The 22,663-nt window shown below is 39.6% G+C and overlaps 1 protein-coding gene across 2 annotated transcripts in view; it reads left to right on the top strand.

The window, feature by feature from the left end:
- fkbp9 (FKBP prolyl isomerase 9) overlaps positions 1–14,556 on the top strand; it is a 29,845-nt gene extending 15,289 nt beyond the window's left edge. The window contains exons 3-10 of one of the 2 annotated variants that reach the window (XM_073049718.1): positions 1,068–1,257; positions 1,394–1,539; positions 2,605–2,794; positions 3,182–3,327; positions 3,955–4,144; positions 6,719–6,864; positions 7,476–7,639; positions 9,855–14,556. In XM_073049718.1, the coding sequence (XP_072905819.1) occupies positions 1,068–1,257; positions 1,394–1,539; positions 2,605–2,794; positions 3,182–3,327; positions 3,955–4,144; positions 6,719–6,864; positions 7,476–7,639; positions 9,855–10,034 (1,352 nt within the window). In that variant the 3' untranslated portion in view covers positions 10,035–14,556. The remainder of the gene's footprint in view (positions 1–1,067; positions 1,258–1,393; positions 1,540–2,604; positions 2,795–3,181; positions 3,328–3,954; positions 4,145–6,718; positions 6,865–7,475; positions 7,640–9,854) is intronic. The other variant, XM_073049726.1, reaches the window with a different exon arrangement.
- Positions 14,557–22,663: the final 8,107 nt, after the last annotated feature.

Genomic DNA, 22,663 nt, shown 5'->3' on the forward strand with positions numbered 1-22,663 from the left:
GAGAGCTCAATTTCTTATTTTGGCTGCAACAGCAAATTGGAGGAGCTCTTGGTTTGGACCTTCAACCTGTTTCCCTTGGAACATAGGACGAGAAGGAGGTGATTTGAGCATGCCTTAAATTCATTAAGATTATTTGCACTTACTACAGCTTCCTGTCCTTTTTCCATATCTCTTAACTTTTCTAGTCAATCAGGATCCACAGATCTTACTCTAGGAAACCTTTTTGGGATGTGATATCTGGCTGGCCACTTGTCAGTGAAAAATTGTTCCAAAGTTCTGTTCCCTGGTTCTAGAGATTTGCCATTAGTGGAAATAGTTTCAGTATAATTCTGATGTAAGTCTTCTATAATTTTAAATGTCTTGATTAAATTCCCCTTTCCTGCCCCATTTAATCTCCTATACCAAGGAATGCAGGCATTATTTCTGTGACCTGACTTTGCTACCTAGCGTTCCAAGTTCTGGTATCACTCTGTGATTCTACGCTATACAATCATTGAAGCTGGTATTTCCTCTTTCAATATTTTATTAATATTTTATATTAATTTATCATATATTATAAATTATATTAATTTATATTAATATTATATAAATTGCATGATTACAAATACAAAATTCCTAGGAATACAAGTAATACGAATTACATTACATTTAAATCACAGTAATGTGATCACAGTATCCCATATTCCAAATCAGTCATGTAGAAAAAAAAAGACTGAATTGTGAAATGAAATAAAATAGAATAATTGTATTTTGTTAAAAAAAATCTACCCCCGCTACCAAGATCTACGCCCACTCATGTTCAATGGCCATCTGAAGTTATGTAGTGCCTTGATCTAAAGAAGATTTGTTGTTCGATTTCTGATTCTAAACATGTTTTTCTAATGTTATGGGGACCCTTCCTGAGTTATTTTCATAACCTTTGAACTGTTATTAAAGTATGGATCTGAGCCATTATTATTATAATATTATATGGTAAGGTTTTTTCCTCTTTTTTATCAACCAGCTCATCTTAAAAGCTTGTATTCCTGGTGTGTGTCAGGACTAATCCTGTTATCTTTAATGTACAGCTGATATGATCCCACCTGATGCCACCTTGTTCTTTGATGTGTTGATGCTTGATATCTGGAATCCTGAAGATAAAGTGAAGATTGACGTTCATTATAAACCGGAGAACTGTAACCGCATTGTGCAGGTGTCCGACTTTGTGCGTTACCACTACAATGGAACCCTCCTCGATGGCACCCTCTTTGACTCCAGGTATTTACATGCAGCATTTTTTTTTACCTCAGTGGGCCTTGTGTCGTTTCTATTAATCATCAAACTGCTGACTTGTTGGGGCTACCTTTCCTGGGTTTGGTCCACCTGTCCTCACATCCAGGTCTTGTCTCTGTAGCCACACTCGCCAGCGGACCTTTGATACTTATATTGGAATTGGCTGGCTGATACCAGGCATGGATGAAGGGTTGTTGGGCATGTGCATTGGGGAAAGAAGGACGATCACCGTTCCCCCTTTCCTGGGCTATGGAGATCGAGGAGATGGTGAGCCCGACAATGGCTTCAGACAATGACTAACACACTGCATGAAACTTAGATTTCAGGAGGAGCCTTGTCTTGAAATTCAACATAACAACTGTGATGGATTTGATTACCTTCTCACTTGTATCTTTCTGTAACATGTAGCATTGATGTGATAACAGCAGGCTTTTCTGTAGCATCTTTAACATGGAAATACATCCAATGTCACCTTACAGGTTTTCATATCAATCCAGAAATAATGATTCACATCTGAACAATTGGGGTAGATTGACAGACTTCTCTCAACATGAGCAAAAGAGAGAGACCGAGAGATTTAGAGAGAGACTCCAGAGCTTGGGACCCAGTTAGCAAGGGGACAGCACAATGAGGAGTTAGTAGATTTGGTGAAAAAAGGCAGAGGAGTGGATAGGATGGCCAGGATGGGAAGGGCCCAGAGGATCCAAGGTGTGTAGAGGCAGGAGATGGAAAGGGGTGTAGGAGTTAGAGGGGGTTACAAAAATAGGCGTAGGTAACACCTTTTTAGGCCAGCTGGTGGCTTGGTGGCATCAGCGCTGGACTTCGGGGCGAGAGGTCACGAGTTCGAATCTGGCCAGCTACCTTGCATGCTCTCCATCCGTGCTGGGTTAAGAGCTGGTGATCTCTTTAAAAAAAACCTCATCCGACAGAAGGCAGAGGCAAACCACTGCTGTAACTTGCCATGTACGTGATTTCCCAACATGTCAGAGCGGCCTGGAGGGAAATCATCCATCAACTGGAAATTCCAGATGCGACCTACTGACAACACCTTTTTAAACTAGTAGGGCTGGATGATGTGGAATTCTAGGGAGGGCTAACTACACCAGCCCCTTCCATGTGAACGAAGTTTACCAAAGAATTCTGTTAAACTTTTTTTTTAACTAGACTGTGTGTGTAGCAGATCAGCATTATCAGGACTGGTGTGAATTTAAGGTTGGGAGCTAGTCACAGTACAGAGTATGTGAGCGTGGAGGAATAGACAGAGTTTTGATGTGTTGTAAATGGTATATTTGCATTTTATGGTATAGATAATTTCTGTTTTTAATATTCCAGGAAGAGATATTCCTGCACAAGCTACTCTAGTCTTTCATGTGTCTCTGATCGACTTCCATAATCCTAAAGATAGTGTGACCATTGAGCAGGAATTTGTGCCCAATCCCTGTCCCAGGAAGACTAAAGCGGGAGATTTTGTGAGATATCATTACAACGGCACATTTATGGATGGCACTTTGTTTGATTCCAGGTAACGTCTGAACACATTTTAACACCATGTCACTCGTTCTGCGATCCAGCTGATGCGGGCATTTTGAAGGCTCCCTATACCTATGTTTAGGAAGATCCATTTTCTGCACTGAGAACCTTAGATCTGGATGTAGACTGTTGGTTGGGGAGCATGGACACATTTATGGACTGGGGGGGAAAGATACAGGTGTGGACAGGAGAAGGATGTGGACCAGGTGTAATCGAGGATTACAGATGTGAATAGGTAGGAAGATACAGATGTTGACTGAGTGGGATGGAGCAGTTCAGATGTGGTTGGGAGTGAATTTTGATGTGGACTGGTTGACACTTATTCTCATCTAGTTATACATCTCTGGAAGCAGTTCCACATTGTTTGGTTCTTTTCCAGCTATTCTCGTAATCATACTTATGACACCTACATTGGGATGGGCCAGGTGATTGCTGGGATGGAAGAAGGATTGTTGGGTGTGTGTGTTGGAGAGCGGAGGACCATTATAATCCCTCCACATCTGGGATACGGTGAAGAAGGTGTAAGTAAGTATTAGTGCACCTGACCTCTTCGGTTTATACAAGTTAATTATTGGTCTCAGCTGGGTTTTGACTTTATTTATATTTTCTTGTTATTACCATACTATGCACAATTTATTAATTTTTTTGCAATAACACTGATAATCACCCTAATGATGCCACACTTGCAGATTTTCCACCATATTGAATGTTGCTCCTATTAATACAGGACAAATTTTAATGTCGTTTTCTTAAAATCATGCACAATAGTGTAACATTTTTTTCCAGTGGACCCAGTGTATTTAAAGAGATAATGTGAAATGGGGCCCTAGTGCATTTACAAAAGTAGTGCTGAATCAAAAAGTGGTCATCCAAATGCCAAACCCTCAGGATTTCCAAATTATCAGACAACCAAGTTTTGGGTTTTTACAATATTGAGTTATTACTGACAAAATTAGTGTTGTTGCTAGAACTCCCAATGTTCTGGCATCTCTATAGAAATCATACCTTGATTTCTCCAGGTTCACTGGGAACCAGTGGAGGTCTTCAGACCCAACAGATCTAGTTACGATTGAACATGTTGTCAGCCAGAGCCTTGAGGAGCGTGACCCCATGACTGGTGTTATTCTGATATGCTGTTTCCTTTCGGAACAGGCGATAGCATCCCTGGCTCTGCTGTCCTTGTCTTTCACATCCATTTGATTGATGTCCACAATCCATCTGATAAAATTGAGATCAAAACTAACCACAAGCCAAGAAACTGCACCGCCCGAACCAAGAAAGGGGACTACATCAAGTATCACTTCAACGCAACTCTAATGGATGGGACGCAATTAGAATCTACGTAAGTATTGCTTTTCTTGCTGACCCCTGCACAGATAATGGTACCTGTGCCAAAGCTTTGGTTGAAGCACAAGTGAAGTCTATGACTTGATAAAGAAAATGTATTAAACCAAAACCTATTTAACCTTCAACTCCTCCCAACATTATCTCCAACCAATCCAGCACCTGTGTTCACTACCATGAGATCAGACATGCTGCAGTCAAATTACATACAGCAAAATGTCATTAAAAATAATGGCACTGTCTCTGTCACTGTTAGTAATTGTATTTCATTAGCTGTCGGAATGCTGTGGTACATACTGAGGCAGTGAATGGTGCTGCACAGTATAAATGCTCACTTTCCTGAGATGACCTGTCTGTGGTGATGTTGGGTGAGTTATAAGTATTGGCCAGCACACTATGGAGACCTACCCTGTTCTCATAGAATATTTAGTCAGAAAGGACGTGTTTAATGCCTTGGCTAAACAAAATAATTTCTACAATATCTTGATTTTTGATCAAAATGTTATGTGCAATAGAAAGTAATGACAACAGCTAACAGGATGTTGACCTGTTGAGGGTTATAAGCTTTGCCACAGGGATACACAGGACGGTACTGGACGCCTCAGTGAGTATTGATATCCTAGCTTTTAGGGAGTGCAGCCTTGATGTAAAGGATGGCACCTGGAACGTCAAAGGTTGAGATATATTTGGTTGAAGTTTTCTGGATATTAGGGGAGATAATCTGAGAGGCCAGATGGAGAGAATGTCTTCATATTGGGCAGAGCCCGTGACTAGGGAGCAGAGAGCATGCTTCAGTAATGGGGTTAGGAAACACGTCTGCAAAGGGGTTGGAAAAGGTCAGAACTCTCTCCCACAAACATCAGCAGCTAATGGTGGGTAGAATGAGGTTGATCAGATTTTTGATAATCAGAGATTCTGCAATGTTGGGAAAAGGCACAGAGGTCGGCATGGTAATATCAGGGCGGCACAGTAGAGTTGCATTTAGAGCAACAATCTGTAAGCTCGGGATTCAATTCCCACCACTGTCTGTGAAGACTGTGTATGTTCTCCCTGTGGCCCTGTGTGCTTCCTCTGAGCGCACCAGTTTCCTCCCACATTCCAAAGGTGAGGGGTTCGTGTTAGAGAGTAGTGGCTGTGCTGTGTTGGTACTGGAAACATGCCAACATTTGTGGGCTGCTCCAAGAACATCCCAATGCAACAGATGCAGAAAGAGTGGGGGAAGATGGGGAGAATGATGAGAATATTACCGATAGGATTCTGCTCAGGGTGTGAGACAATGTAATGAATGGCCTATGTATGAATAGCCTTAACGGTTCAGGAACAGCTTCTTCCCCTCTGCCGTCAAATTTCTAAATGGACATTGAACCCATGAGCACTACCTCACTATTTTTTGTTCTCTTTTTGCACTAATTTGACTTTAAAATATATATTTACTGTAATTGATCGTTTTTATTATGTATTGCAATGTACTGCTGCTACATAGCAATGAATTTTGTGACATATACCAGTGATGAAACCTGATTCTGATTCTTACTCTGATGCAGTGACTGAGGGAGGGCAGTGCTGGTGTCAGGGACAGATAGACAGTCAGCCCTATAAACACAGTCTCTGCAGAACTGGGGTGATGCTTTGACAGAGGATAAAGTACAGCGGGGTCTAGTGGCTGAATGACCTGCTTGCTGGTGGAATAACTGATGTTGTTTCTGGGAGATGGGCTGCACTTCCTCTGGATTGCTAGTTGGTCTTTTGTATGTCTGCGGTGTGAGCTGGCTCGCTGTCGTTCAGGAAGGTTCGCATTCGATGCTGCCTCTGCCTTCAATCCTACATTTCTCTGCTGAATGCTGACGTGGAAATCCAGAAATCTGTTACCATTTAAAAAACAGATGTTAAGATAATCACATAACCCAATGGGCATTCCCTCAGCTTCAGACTATTAACCCTGTGTATGCACACTAGCAATTGTAGCTGATTAACAGACTTGCGGTTTGTGATACCTGACCCTGGTCTATGGCACCAGATGCCCGGTCTGCCATACCTGACCCGTGATTCTGTCCTGGAATAACTAACTTCATGGTTTTCTGATCTCTGGGTCAAGGTATTTCAGAGATTTGCCTCTTCGTTCTTCTCTCTCTCCTCTTTCTCTTCATCAAGTCCTTCTTACTTTTGTTCCTCTCCTCTGTTTCTCCCTCCCTCCATCCTCTCTATCACTGCTTTTCCATTTTCCTGTCCCCTCTCCCCTCTCTTTGGAAGATAAATTAATCCTGACCTTGGTGCCTGTGTGCAGGCTGCGTGTTACAGCTATCAGCTGTGGTTTGTTGCATGCCCTTGGCGGTGAGGATGTTGATGGAAGTGACATACAGTATATTGCTGGCCAGCTGTATCGTTTGTGTGCCCACGTTTTTATTTCTCTGCCACTGATCTTTAGAAGATTATAGGAATGTGCAGAGAATAAAATAAAATAGTTAAACGAGTGCCTGATGGTTGGAGCAGACTCGAAGGGCTAAAGGGCCCATTTATATGCTGTATCACTATGATTCTACAATGTCTCCATTTATGTGCCAATTCTTTTCAGTCACAACTATGGAAAAACATACAGCGTTGTTCTGGGATCTGGTCAAGTGGTCATTGGGATGGACATGGGTCTCACAGGAATGTGTGTTGAAGAGAGACGGACTATCATAATCCCACCTCACCTGGGCTATGGAGAGAAAGGGCTTGGTATGTAACAGATTACTACTATGGTTTGGTCAAAAACTTTTAAGTTGTGACAATGCAGCTTGATCATTGGTCACAAGCATAATCAAGTTTGGGTAAATCTCAACTGTGATTGACTTGATTTGCGATGTCAAAGCTCCACTGTTACCCAGTAACTCTCTAAATGATTAACAATGGCATTGGGACTGCACAGGAGGCCATTTGGCCTCTCAAGTTGACGTGGTTAATGTTCCTCTATATTCCTGCAGTCGCTCCACCAAGAGTTTACTCAACTCACCCATTGCTTCCCAGGCTATTAGTGAAACACTGTTTATTTATACTGTGGAAACTATGAATTCACGGGTCACATTGAAGAGAACATTCGGCTTTAGGATGTAGAGACACTGAAAGGCTGTGATTTCTGAATGTTACCAGTACAAGAATCTGGAGGTAGTGACTCTGATCTTCCCCCAGCTTCCTGGGTGTGTGTCTGCAGGAGTGACAGGGAAGGAGAGTGAGGTGATCTGTTGTTGGGATGGAAGTTGCCGGGAGTGCTAACATGAGTGCCTAATGGCCAGCATGGACTCTGTGGGCTGAATGGCCTGTTTCCATTCCCTCTGTCTCTTATCCTACAGCAGGAGAGGTTCCTGGCAGTGCAGTACTTGTCTTCAATGTGGAGCTGGTAGAATTGGTCGCTGGTCTCCCAGAGGGGTACATGTTTGTTTGGAATGAAGAGGTGTCACCGGACATCTTCCAGGAAATAGACAAAGATGGAAACAACGAAATCAGTTCAGAGGAGGTAAAGTTATCAATCACTGAAATGTGGGAGAAGTGGGGTTTGGGGATGAAGGAAGAGGGGTGGGGACAGGGTGGGGTTTGGGAAGGATGGGGGAGGTGTGGGGGTTGGAGAGGATTGGGAGGGGTGGAGGCTGGGTGGGGGTTGGAGAGCGTGGGAGTGGTGGGAGTTAGAGTGGATGGGGAGGGGTGGGTTTGGAGAGGATGGGGAGCGTTGGGGGTTGGGGAGGATGGGGGTGGGGGTTGGGGAGGGATGGGGTTTGGAGGGGATGGGGAGGGATGGGGGTTTGGAGAGGATGGGGGTTGGAGAGGATGAGGAGGTGTGGGGGTTGGGGAGGATAGAGAGGGGTGGGATATGGAGAGGGTGGGGTAGGGGAGGGGAGGAGTGAGTTTTGGAGCAGATGGGGAAGGGGGGTGAGGTTTGGAGAGGATGAGGTGGGTGGGGAGGGGTGAGCGGTGGGATTTGGAGAGATGTGGGATAGTTGCGGGTGGGATTGGTGAGGATTGAATAGAGATGTTGAGGATGGGGAGGGGATGATGGTGGAGGGGTATTAGGGTTGGGTTGGAAAGAATGGTAGAGGTATGTGTGACCATAGGATGGGGATATTGGAGATAGGGTGGCGGTTGGGTAGAAGAGGGATGGGGATGGAGGGTAGTCAAAACAGTGGAATCATTTTTTTAGGAGTTTGTGGGTTTACTTGATGTTCATGTGGCCCACCAGTTTACAATTTCAGCTGGTAGAGGTTTATCTCTGGAAACATAGTGCCCTAAACCACTCCCTAACATTCATAGGAGTTTATAAAATACTGGTGATTTATAAAATCTAGAGGGGCATAGGTAAAGTAATAGCCAAGTCCTTTCTACAGGGGAGTCCTAAATCTAGAGGGTTTAAGGTGAGATGGGATAGATTTAAAGGGCACCTGAGGGGTAGATTTTATAAGCAGAGGAAGACAATATATGAAATGAGCTGCCAGAGGAAGTAGTAGAGACATTGGTTATTACAGTGTATTATAGGCACTTGGACAGGAACAGGGAAAGGACACGTTTAGTGGGATACGGGCAGATACAGACACATGGGGCTAACTCAGGTAGACCACTTGATTGGCATGGATGAACTGAGTCAAAGGCCTGGTTTCTGTGTGGTGTCACTCTGTGATTTATGAGCCTGTTATGTAACAATGTGGAAGCAGCAGCAGGCAGACAAGAACTCAACTCTGACACAGCAAGACCATTGCTGATTCTTACTGTCACTTTCTGCCTAATCCACAAATCCTGGGTGCCCTATTTTTATAAGCCTTGGCCTTGGGTGTAATAATAACTAATATTTACAATATGAAGATTAAAGAACCCCTCCTCTATCTGCCTTTACGGTAGATCTGTAAAGGTAAGGAGTTGTGGGAGTGGTTAGCTGTGCAATGTTTGCTGTATCGACATCAGCGGAGGTGGGTTATGTAGAGTAAATCATGTGACATAATTACAATGAATCCTGCTGCTATTGCTCCAGACAGGGAGAGGTTACAAGAATGGAAAATGCTGTTAACACTCAGCACATGAACCAGACTTTTTTTTAAAATAGATTTTCAGTTCCTGCAATATTTCACTTTGGGAGGGAATTATTTTCCAATTATGTTCTGTCCCAGTGGTAATGGTAAAGGGACAGAATGGATTTATTAGATCCTCTATCAGGTCAAGATATTTCAAAGCATTTAATAACCAGTGGGTGTTTCTCTGTAAACAGTCATTCCCTCCAGAACTGGTGCAACATAAAATGCCAAACTACTCTGGCAGCACCTCCCGAACTTACCACCGCCAGGATGAGAACGCCAAAACAGGTGGCCTCTCCTCCCACTCCAGTTTGTTAATATATTGCTGATGCTTAATCACCTCTGGGTCTAACTCCAGGTTTAGTCTCAATGATGACCTGGAGTAAGATAGAAAATTGTGGAAACACGCTGTATCTTCAACTTGACACATTAGCCCTGTTTCTCTTTCCAAAGATGCTGCCTGGCCTGCTGAGTGTTTCCAACGTTTTCTGTTTTCCAGCATCTCTAGTTTTCTGGTTTATTTTCTTGAGTGGGAATTGATGCCGTGAGTCAGATGAGGGTATGTAATCCACTGGGTCACAAATACACATAAGGTCTTGCTCTGTCTCCAGCCTAGGGAGCTACTTTTCTGGTTTTAGTCTAACCTCTCATGTCTTTACTTCCTTTTTCTTACAGTTTTCGAAGTATATCCAGGCCCAAGTGGACAATGGTCGTGGGAAACTAGCCCCTGGCTTTTCTCCGGATAAGATAATTGAGAACATGTTCTCCAACCAGGACCGGAACGGGGATGGCAAGATAACAATTGACGAATTCAAGTTGAAGGATCAGGAGAAATCCAAACATGATGAGCTGTAAAGCCAAGGTTGCATAACAGTGCTGCTGTTGAGTGGAGAGTAAAGGGTTAACTGTTGGGTTCCTGTCCATATTTCTCATCTACAGCATTATGGATAACAGTTATCTTTAAACATCAATTCCCAATTGTTCATCCGTGACTGGAGTCAATACAGTGTTCATTCAGCTCCTGAGAACAGTTAATTCACAGAGGATGTACGTCTTTTGTAGCATTTTCTATCCACATTTTATTTTTGTCAGTGTTTGAGGAAATTCATCTTCCCCCAACCCCTCATTTCATACACTCCAGATTAGTCCTTTTTAAGATCTAAATTTACATCAAGAATATCAACGTCTGTCAGCCTTATGCTCAAGAACACCAAACAATGTTTTCACATGCAAGTGGAATTCCTTCTAACTTGTATGTTATATATTGCTTGAGAATTACTCATATTTAGCAAAGTTGTATCTGGGTGACTCAGTTAGACGAGAATACTACAACTGCAAACAGGAGATGCAAAAGCATCACCCAGTGCAGTAATTGTGCATCAACCTTTTTTCCAAAAAGGGAGAAGTAACTTCAGAGCTTAAAATGAATAGAGTTCCTGAGCACTTTCTATTTGTGTGATTTTGCTCCAGGTTATGGGGATACATTCACCATCATAACATTTAATGGATTGGAACTATGATAGACACTTTCTGAAGGAGAACCTCACCCCACCTTCCCCCCAGGGTTTTATCTGCAAATGTCAAATCAGGACCTGTGAGATAGAAATCAAAAGAGAAATTTTTTTTAAAACCGAGCAGGTCAGGTAGTATCTTTAAAATTCAGCTTGATTATTTAAAGTCTGAAACTTTAAAGTATGGATTTTCTTTTCAAAGATGCTGCCCAATGTGCCTTACATTGCCAGCATTTCTGGTTCAGATTTTTATCACATGCAGTTTTTTTTGCCTTTGGAGAGATTGCAGCTAGGTTAAAGCTGTGTCTGTTTCTAACAAATTCCAAATTGCCTAATCATTTTACTTCCTGCCCTGCTCAGCTCTAGAGATAAAGGCGATACATATCACGGTACAAGGAACAAAGACCCAAAGCCTTCCTGAGTTAATATCATTCCCATTCTGATATGTCTCCTCCACTGTCAGGATAAGGCCACACTTAGGTTAGAGGAACAACACCTTGTATTCCATCTGTGTAGCCTCCAACCTGATGGCATGAACATCAGTTTCTCAAACTTCCAGTAATGCCTCCACCACCTCTCTCCCCCTCCACCATTTCCGATCCCCTTGTCCCTCTCTCATATTAACTCTTGTCTAGCCATCACCTTCCTCTGGTGCTCCCCCCACCCTTTCTTTTCTTCCATGGCCTTCTGTCTCTTTCACCAATCAACTTTCTAGCTCTTTGCTTCATCTCTCCCCCTCCAAGTTTCACCTATCAGCTGGTGCTTCTTTCTCCCTCTCCTCCCCACCTTTCAAATTTATTCCTCAGCTTTTTTTCCTCCAGTCCTGCCGAAGGGTTTCGGCCCGAAATGTCATCTGTACTTTTTCCCATAGATGCTGCCTGGCCTGCTGAGTTCCTCCAGCATTTTGTGTGTGTTGCTCAGATTTCCAGCATCTGCAGACTTCCTCTTGTTTGTGATTTAATACCCTGGTCTCTACTTTTGTACCATTGTGGATAATTGGTATCCAGGGCTTGAACTTGTTTGTGAGCTTCCATGTGGTGCTGACTGACAAATGCAGTCTATGGTCAGGGGAGTTTCTATGGTTTCTCACCGACTTTTAATCCTGACAATGTTTTTACTTCTCTGGGACTGGTGTGAAATGAAAATGGGGAAATTAAAGGAATATTGACCCTGTTACATTAATACATTTATGCACGGGGTTACTTGGCCCATTGTGACGATGCTGGTCAAAGGTTTACCCTAGCACAATCTCACTTTGAGTTCTTAGTCTGGAACCCTGATTATTTGGACACTCTAATTAGGACAAGTGCTGTCCAGTACTTTTTAAATGGAAGGAGAGTTTCTCCCTTGCCTATCATTCTGAGTAGTGAGTTCTCCTCACTAAATCCCCAGAACAGCACATTAATAAAAAACCTCTTTCCCATAGTTCTAACCAGCTATCATAAATCTATGCCTCCCAGCTCTGCTCTAGCTTACAATTTCTCCTTGATCTTCTCCAATCCAAAGCAAACACTCTCTCTCCATAGCCAGAATTTACAGCTCAGCCAGTTTCATCTGCAACTCTCAGTGCTAACACTATCCTGTGACCAAACTATACACTTCTCCATTTTCAAGCACTTTCTTCAAACAGTTTGCATGTAAAATCAGCAGATTTCAATTTGTTGGAATTCTGGCCATTTGTTCAATTTTTTACGCTTACTTTAGTAATATATGGCCCTTTGTATCATCACAAAGCTAGAAATGTAGTATTCTATTCCATCAATTGAGTTTTGTTAATAAATGTTAGTAGTTATAGCTGTATCACAGATACTTGGGGAAACCACAGGTCACATCTTGATGCACCATCAATAACTCTAGGAGACTGGAAGTGAACGATAGGCTTTTATTAACAGCGAAAAGGGAGCACAACATCTCGAAGACTGAGGGAGGAGCAGTGCCCCAATTGCCTTTATACAGGGGTCTGTGGGAGGAGCCACAGGAGCAGTCAGCAGAGGGGCGTGTCCAGACAGGTATACATAGTTTACCACGCATCTATGCAGTGAGCACCTACCTACTTTGACTCCTACAACATAGCCATGTTCCTGACCCGGTCAGTAAACTCCTCAAGCTTCAATTTGTGCCAGCTGTTCAACTGTTTAGATTGATAATATTAGATGGTACACTGCTATTTTAGTTATGTCAGACATAACCTGCATGTTTTAACTTTAAAGTTCCAAGTCAATTTATTATCAAAGTATATAATCACCATACATAACCCTGAAATTCATTTTCTTGTGGGCATACTCAAACCATAATAGAATCAGTGGAAGACTACACCAGAAGAGTGATAACCAGTGTGCAAAAGACAACAAATTGTGCAAGAACCAAAAGAAAGCAAATAAGAAATAGTAATAATAATAAATAAGTAAGCAATAGATATCGAGAACATGAGATGAAGAATACTTGAAAGTGAGTCCATAGGCTGTAGGAACAGTTCGGTGATGGGACGAGTGAAGTTATCCCCTCCGGTTCAAGAGTCTGATGGTTGAGGGGTAATAACGGTTCTTGAACCTGCTGGAGTGAATTCTGAGGCTCCTGTACCTTCTTCCTGATGACAGCAGTGAGAAGAGAGCATGATCTGGGTGGTGGGGGCACCTGATGATGGATGCTGCTTTTCTGTGGCAACACTCTGTTCCATACTATCTCTCTGATCAACTAAAAATGTCTTGAGTCACACTTTTCTTAATTACAGCCACCCAGCAATTTTCTGACTGCTCTATAATTACCTTAAGTCTGCCTCTCACTTTTCTTGAAATAGCAGAGTCATATACGCAATTTTCTACTCTAAGTGAATGATTCCTAAACTGGGAGAACTTTGAAAGAACAAGCGACACACACAAAATGCTGGTGGAACACAGCAGTCCAGTCAGCATCAGGACTGACGAAGGGTCTTGGCCCGAAACGTCGACAGTGCTTCTTGTAGATGCTGCCTGGCCTGCTGCGTTCCACCAGCATTTTGTGTGTGTTGCTTGAATTTCCAGCATCTGCAGATTTCCACGTGTGAACTTTGAGTAGTGACTTATGTTATACAACTATTTCATGTAAAGATTTTCTACTTTTCTGGATTCCAACCACCAGAGGAAATAATTTCAATAATGCTATCAAATTTCTAACATTCTCATCACCTCAGGAATATGCAAAACCTGTGAAATTGGTTTTCAAAATTGATCTCACTGCCGAAACCCTGGGATACAGTGAATACTGCTGAATACACTCTCTGCAGGGGCCTTATTTTCACCCCAGTACTCAGAGCTCAGAACTCAATTTTCCAACTTGATCCAAATGGGACTCAAAGAAAACTTAGTCCCTGTTCAAGTCCAAGAAGCATTTAAGGTTTTTTAATCTTTTTGATGAGTCTTTGACTTCAAAGCATCCCAAAGGCAACCCCTTGAAAATGCAGTAATTATTTAGTGTTTCATGTCACCCAATGAAGGTGGTATCTGCTTCAGGATCATTCATCATAATATCCATTTAATAATTTAGAGACTTTAATTCACTGTGACACATTTCCTTAAAAATCCAACCTTTGGTATTTTACTAATCAGTTTCACTTTTAAACTTAGAAATTGACTCACCAGAATTGTGGTGAAACTTTGCTTTTTTTGGGTACAAGTTATATACTGGGGTTAGGAAGGTTCTTTATCAAATTTGTTTTTATGTCGAATTTTTGCTCTTGGTAAACACTGAAAAAGTTTATTTGCTTTAAAGGTACAAATGATTTTTCTGTATACATTCAAACAACAGTGTGTTCAGGTGTGGTAAGAGACAGAACCCTGTGTTTCGTCTGTGGTGTTACTTTCATTAAATATTTGGGTTTTTGTAAATTATATTAAGGCATTTCTTATGTTCAAAGAATGCTTTATTCACTGTTTATACTCTGAATTTATTAATTGAACAGTACATCCGTTTGGAGGACATTATCCCTTAAACAAGAAAGTCATACAGAGGCAGTATGTGTGATTGGCTAGGGAAGGTATATTTGCTCTGGCATGTGATATTTTAATGAAGCTGCAGAGCTTAGAGCACATATCACTCAATACCCTCTTAATCAAAGATTCTGGGCACAGACCACTTACCTACCCTAGTAGTCAACCCAGGAGAGACCTCACCAATTGTTAATAATGCAAGTTCTCTCTCTTGGTGAGGCCGTATTAATTTATATATATGTATTTACAAAAGAAAAAGGCAATGATTGCCTTGATTGTTAGAGGATCTGAATTAAAGTGTGCAGGTATTTTACTGGTGAGACCATATCTGGAATAAGGTATACATATTTGATCTCTCAGGTTGCAGAATCATCAGCGCAGAGAAAGGCTAAGTGTTGGTAAAAAAAAAGGATTAGTGTAGATGGTGGTAGGGACAGGAAGGGCTAATGGGCCCAGTTACATGCTATTCAATACCAAGGGGAAATGCGAAGTTTAATTCCTGGGATGCAGGCAAGGTAAAATATCCTAAATCGATAAATAAATAAATATTCTAAGAAGAGAAAATAAACAGGCCAGGCCTCATTAGTTTTGAGGAGTGTACAGTGATCTCATTGAACCATGTAAACTTCTTACTGGGCTTAAGAGGTTAAGTGGAGGATGAGATTTCACTTGGCTGGGATGCCTGAAACTACAGATCACAGGCTCAGCCATTCAGAGCTGAACTAACAAAATGTCTTGCCCCAGAGGCTGGCACCCTTTGGAATTCCCAACTTAAGGAAGATGCAAAAGTACATTGAGGACCAAAATTCCACCAAGGTTTTAGGGTTAGGAAAGTGTTGATGTAAAACATCAACCATAATACCATCAAATAGCAGAACAGGCATTCAAATGTGCTGACGAATGTTACAGAACTGGATTCTTATGAAAAAGAACCATCTGAATAGTTTATGAACACTAACACATGTAATTTATTTAACTGAATTTAAACACACAAGTTAGTCTCATGAGACCGTGGATTTGCGCCTTGTCAGGTTTCCAGGGCGCAGGCCAAAGCTGCAAGCCTTCCCCTCTCCACACCACCGATGCTATGGCAGGATAAGACCTCTTGTCTTTGATTCCTAATCATTGAGTTACCATCATAAAATATAGATGTCAACCTAATGTCTACTATAGATACTACACGAGCTAATCTCACCCACACTATTCTATACATCTTTGTTGGTGTATAAATATTGGCCAGAATACTGCAAAGAACTCTGATACTGCTCTTCAAAACAGTACCAGAGGACTATTTACACCCACTTGAGAGTGGGGATAGTATCTTAGCTTTAGCTTTATTCTGGAAAATATCAACTTTGACAACAGAGCACTTCTCCAGAGCTGCAGTGAAGACCCAGTCTGGATTGATACCCAGATCCAAAGAGTCAGAGAGAGACAGCAAGGACACAGATTCCTCAACCCAATCAGTCTATGTTGATCATCAACCACCAATTTTATGTTTTTTGTTAGTTTTCCCACATACTGTACATAGAACAGGCTCTTCAGCCCATGTCTGTGCTGAACATGATGCCAAATTAACTAAATCTCTTCTGCCCGTATATCATCCATATTCCTCTTTTTTTATCCGTTTCTACAATGCAATAAAAATACAGTAAAAAAAGAGGTTTAAACAGTGCAAAACAAACGTATCAAATGTACAGTTAAGGAAAAGCACCCATAGTAGAATCGTATATAGTTACCACCCCACCCTCCCACCACCCAACTCCAAGCCAACCTTACGATATATAGAAAAGTTAATCAGAACTTTTATCACCCCAGAGCTGTATTTGTAAAAAAAAGGTATATTGTCTACTACCTGAACTATAATATGTTTACATGTCAAAAAAAACCCTAAATCTTAACCAAAAGAAGCTAGAAGTAAGGGATTTAAATGGAAAAGAAAAAAGGAGGGATGACCCTTTAATCTAAACATGAATTATGAAAATATTCAAGAAAAGGTCCCCACGCCTTTTGGAACTTTATGTCCAAATTAAGAAGTGAATAATGAATCTTTTCAAGGTCTAAGCAGGACATAATGTCTCTGAGCCAATGAGCATGAGTGGGTGGGGCAGCATCTTTCCACCTAAGACGGACTGCACGTCTGGCCAAAAGAGAGACAAAAGACAATATGCGACATTTAGTCGGACTCAGATGCATGTCAACTTCTCCCGAGGTGCCGAAAAGAGCAATCAGAAGGTTAGGTTCCAAGTAGCAATTAAGTATATGGGATAAAGTTAAAAAAATTCTCTCCAGAATTCCTTCAAGCTAGGACAAGCCCAATACATATGAATAAGGGAAGCCTTGTCCCCTTTACACTTGTCACAACAGGGACTAGTATTAGGATAGAACCGTGATAATTTAGTTTTAGACGTATGAGCCCTGTGTACAACCTTGAACTGTAAAAGGCAGTGGTGAGCACATAGAGAAGTTGAATTAGCTGACCTGAGAATTGAATCCGAGACATCATAGTTATAATTTTGTCAAAGGGGGCTCACCTCAAAATCACTAACGTATCTCGAATAGTAGATATTAAACCTTTACCCAGAGGGTTCATACGAAGAAACAAGTCCACAAAGTTTTTAGTCGGGTACCTCGGGAAAGTTTGGTATTAAAGGGCTGATAAAATGTCTGATTTGGAGATACCTAAAGAAATGAGTGTTGGGTAGGTTGAACTTTAGACAATTGTTCAATTTCATTTCATTTTTCAATCTTTTTATTGATTTTCAAGTAAAGAATATACAAATCAGAAGAGGAGTTTTGCAAACAGATAATATAAGACATATAAACAGCAATAAACAACAGAAAATATATAATGTCAAAATCAGATAGGTAAAATGTTACACTGCTATATATACAATGGTAAAAAAAACTACAACTCCTCATAGCAATCATAAAAAACAGATTGGAAATTTTATTTGATAAAGGAAAAAAACCCACTAACTAAGACGAAAAAAAGAGAAAGAAAAAAGAAAGATTGGGCAGTTCAATTGAGGATAAAATTTAAAAAAGAGAGAGGAAAAAAAAACATCTTTCCAGTCATCTCCGAACCTTCACGGACAAGGATTTTCCCAAAAGAATAAATAAAAATAAATTAATTCATGTGAAAATATTGAATAAAGGGTCACCAGAATTGTTCAAAATTAAAGGATGTATCAAATGTCCGGCTTCTAATTTTCTCCAAGCTTAGACATGACATAATGGAGGAGAGCCAATAAAAAACAGTAGGTGGGTTAGATTCTTTCCAGTGTAGCAAAATAGCTCTCCTAGCCAGTAAAGTTGAAAAGGCTATCATATGTTGAGCGGAAGCAGACACTTTGCTTGCTTCCTCTGGAATAATCCCAAAAATTGCTGTAAGTGAATTAGGTTGAACATCCACATCTATAACTTCAGATAATATTCCAAACACATCCCTCCAAAAATTGTTTAAGCTTACACATGACCAAAACATATGAGTTAGAGTAGCCACTTCTGTGTTACATCTGTCACAAATAGGGCTTATATTAGGAAAAATATGCGCCAATTTATCTTTGGACATATAGGGCCTGTGTACTATCTTAAACTGAATTAAGATATGGCGTGCACAGATAGATGAATTATTGACTAGATAAAAAATTTTACACCATTGATTGTCTGAATGTGAGTGTTGAAGTTCTATTTCCCAGATGCGTTGAACCCTATCATTAGGCGACATGCGAGCATTCATTAGCTGTTTATAAATGATTGCTATTAATCATTTTTGAAAAGGTTTAAGCTGAAAAATAGCATAAGCTAAATTTAAAGAGCAGGCCAAGCGGTAATTTGGTAAAAAAATCACGTAAAAAATTCCTAACCTGTAAATATCTGAAAAAATGTGTATTAGAGATATCATATTTATCCATTAACTGTGAAAAAGACATTAAACAGTCCTGTAAAAACAAATCTAAAAAAGTTTTTATTCCCTTAATTTTCCATGTTAAAAAAGCCTTATCCAAAGTTCCAAAGTTGATGGTTTAAAAAAGAAATTAGAATAAATATTACTAGAAAGTAGAAAATCATTAAATTCAAAAAATCTACAAAACTGAAACCAAATTTTTAAAGTATGTTTAACAATAGGGTTGAGAGCTTGTCTACCTATTCTGGAGAGCGAAAACGGAAGAGGAGCTCCCAATAAAGAAGCTAACGAAATCCCCATTACTGAATTTTCCTCCAACTGTAACCATGAAGGGCGATCTTGGTCATCTATATCATAAGTCCAGAAAGTAATATAACAGATATTAATTGCCCAATAATAAAACCTAAAGTTTGGTAAGGCCAGACCTCTTTTTTTTTGTTTTTGCAATAAAAGTTTATTCACTGTAGAGCTTTTGTTATTCCAAACATAAGACAAAATCAGAGAATCTATTTTATAAAAAAATGTTTTTGGAACAAAAGAGGGAACTGCTTGAAATATATATAAAAATTTCGGTAGAATAACCATTTTTATAGCATTTATTTGACCTATCAATGACATGGACATAGATGACCATTTAGAAAGCGCCTGTTGAGTATATTCAACTAAAGGGGAGAAATTATGCCTATATAGGTCTTTAAAATTTTTAGTAATTTTGATACCAAAGTAAGTGAAATGGTTTTTAGCAATATTAAAAGGTATATGATCATAATAATCAGAATAATTATTAATAGGAAATAATTCACTTTTATGTAGATTAAGTTTATATCCAGAAAAAACACCAAATTCCATAAATATAGATAACCTAAAAGGAATAGATTTCCTAGGATTTGAAATGTAAACTAATAAATCATCCGCATATAACAAAACCTTATGTAATTTATCCCCTCTCTTAATACCCTGCACAGAATTAGAATCCCTAAGAGCAATAGCAAGTGGTTCTAAAGCCAAATTAAATAATAAAGGACTAAGGGGACAACCCTGACGGGTTCCTCTATATAATCTAAAATAAGGAAACTTGATTATTAGTTATAACCGCAGCTACCGGGGCATGATAAATCAATTTAATCGAGGAAATAAATCCTGGACCAAAATTAAACCTCTTCAAAATCTGAAATAGATAAGGCCACTCCACCCTATCAAAGGTTTTCTCTGCATTCAAAGATACAATACATTCAGATTCTTTGGCTGAGGGAGAATAAATGATATTTAACAACCTTCGAATATTAAAATGTGAGTACCTTTTTTTATAAATCCTGTTTGATCGTTTGAGATAACATTAGGCAAGATATTCTCAAGCCTATTTGCTAGAATCTTAGAGAGGATTTTAAAATCTACATTCAATAAAGAAATAGGTCTATAGGATACACAATCCAGTGGGTCTTTTCCTTTTTTTGGAATCAATGAAATTAGTGCCTCATAAAAAGCTTTAGGAAGGTTCCCAGAGGATGTAGAATCGGTTAAAGTTTGATGAAGATGTGGTATAAGCATTTCATGAAAAGTCTTGTAAAATTCTACCATATAAACATCAGGTCCCTGAGCTTTACCTAATTGCATAGAGGATATAGCCTTGGCTATCTCCTCTTGTTTAATAGGTGCATCTAACATATCAACATCTTGAATTGAAATTTGAGGTGTTTAACCTTTGCAAAAATCTATTCATAATAATAGTGCTATCAGAGAATTCAGATTTATAAAGAGTAGAATAGAAGTCCATAAATATCTTACTAATTTCATAAGGATCTAAAGTTTCTGTTCTATCTGGTCGACGAATTTTTAAAATCTGTCTTTTGACCATCTCAGCCTTTAACTGACCCACTAAAATCTTAGCAGATTATTCCCCATGTATATAAAATAAACTTCCAGATTTAAAAATTTGCTGTTCAATGGGAAAGGTCAGAAGCAAATCATACTGTGATTGAAGTTCGACCTTTTCTTTATATAGGCCTTCAGTAGGTTTAACTGAATATGCTTTATCTATCTGTTTAATTTTATTGATAAGCACTGACAATTCCACTGTAGTTTTCTTTCTCAAGGCTGCTGAATGAGATTATCTGTCCCCTAAGAAAAGATTTCAACGTGTCCCATATAACCAGATTTGACATTGCTTCAGTTGTGTTAAATTCAAAAAATATAGAATCATTGATAATGTTTTTATTACTGTTAGACATAACATTATAGTAGTTGAATTTTGCTTGTGTCTTTTATTATGGCTATTTTCCGTGAGATCTTTGCTTTATTTTAATATACGGAGCTGCAAGATGGAGAACAGGGTTAAGAGTTATTAGTTAGCATGAGACCAGCCTATCGGTTCCTTAATTCTTATCTTTTGGGAGGCGGGAGGGGGGAGGGGTCTATTAGAGTAGGTTTTTTTCTTGATTGGGCAGTTCTTTTGATGGATTTCTCTTTCGTAAATGCGTCACTCCTTCTGGTTGTACCCGCACCTTTAGGTTTAATCTGAACTTGCATAACATTTCTTTTATATAATATTAAATTCAATTTTAAACATGGATGTTAATAAAATCAATATAATATCTTGGAATTGGAACGGTGTCAATCACCCCATTAAGTGTAAAAAGATTTTAAAGAAATTAAAAACACAATGCAGATATTATTTTTGCGCAAGAAAATTATATATGAAAACAGGATGAGGACAGGTTTTTCCGTTTCTGGAAAGGACCTCTGTTCCACTCGCTGTCGGATAGTAAAATAAGAGGCGTTTCTATATTTCTTAGCCCCAAAATCCCTTTTGTACACTTTAATACTACTACTGATTCGATTGGAAGATATTTAATTGTTACTGGTTTATTATGCGAGCAAAAAGTAGCTCTGGTGTGTGTATACGCACCTAATGTAGATAATTCTGATTTTTTTAAGAAACTTTTCTCTGAGTTACCGAATCTCAAATGAATATAAGCTGATCATGGGTGGTGACTTTGTTATTTAAATCCGGCGATTGACAGGTCATCAACCAATCCGTCGCTTCCTAATAAAGCAACAACTTGTATTAACTCTTTTTTATTAGAATATGGCCTCATCAATATTTGGAGATATAAACACCCCAATGATAAAGATTTCTCTTTTTTCTCACACGTTCATCACAAGTATTCTCGAATTGATTACTTTTTTTTAGATACACGTCTGTTAAACTCCGTTGTTGATTGTGTGTATGACATCATAGCGTTCTCAGATCACACGCCTTTAAAGTTAACTCTTAAGCTTTCGGATAGATTTTTGAAAATGTCACAGTGGAGACTGAATCCTGGATTGTTACAGGATCCAGCTTTTGTTAACTTTATTAAGGGAGAATTGTTCAAAAGTTGCAAAGCGATTGTCTATGAAAAGATCTTCAAAACACCTAATGCCCTTTCTGTGCCAGTCTTGAAATGTTAAATCCTGCATAGAAAACTGAAAAAGATGATTATGTAGAATAGGACTAGAGAGAGAGAAACCCTGAAGCCCATTATATTTTCTGAACTGAGCCCATATTCTCAGAGTGTGTCTGATGACAGGATTAACAATTGATTTAGGCAGATGGCAAGGAAGTGCAGAGATGGAAAAATTCTTATTAGAGTTCAACTCCATTGCCACCCATATTGGGCAGTCAGACTGATTATAAAAGGAAGACCAAAAGATAAGACAACGTATGTTGGCTGCCCAGTAATAGACGAGGCCATACCACCTATCCTTTTAGGTTTTTGAAGGTGAGCTTTATTTAGTCTGGGACATTTGCCCTTCCATAGATAGGATGAAATAATAGAATCTAACAAGTCAGAAAAAGCTTCAGAAATAGAAATTGGTAAAGATTGAAATAAGTATAAAAATTTAGGAAGGATATACATTTTAACAACATTAATTCAACCTATCACAGACAGGGGTTGGGGTGGCCACTGTACTAGACTCTGTTTTGTATGATTTAAAAGATTAGTGAAATTTTCTCCAAAAAGACACTTAAAATTCCTTGTTCCTTGTAATGCCACGGTAAGTAAATTGATTATTTACTACTTTAAAAGGGGGGGGTATGAAATTCTAATATTTGTG

This window comes from Hemitrygon akajei, chromosome 1, assembly GCF_048418815.1.
Source record: "Hemitrygon akajei chromosome 1, sHemAka1.3, whole genome shotgun sequence".
Lineage (NCBI taxonomy): Eukaryota > Metazoa > Chordata > Chondrichthyes > Myliobatiformes > Dasyatidae > Hemitrygon > Hemitrygon akajei.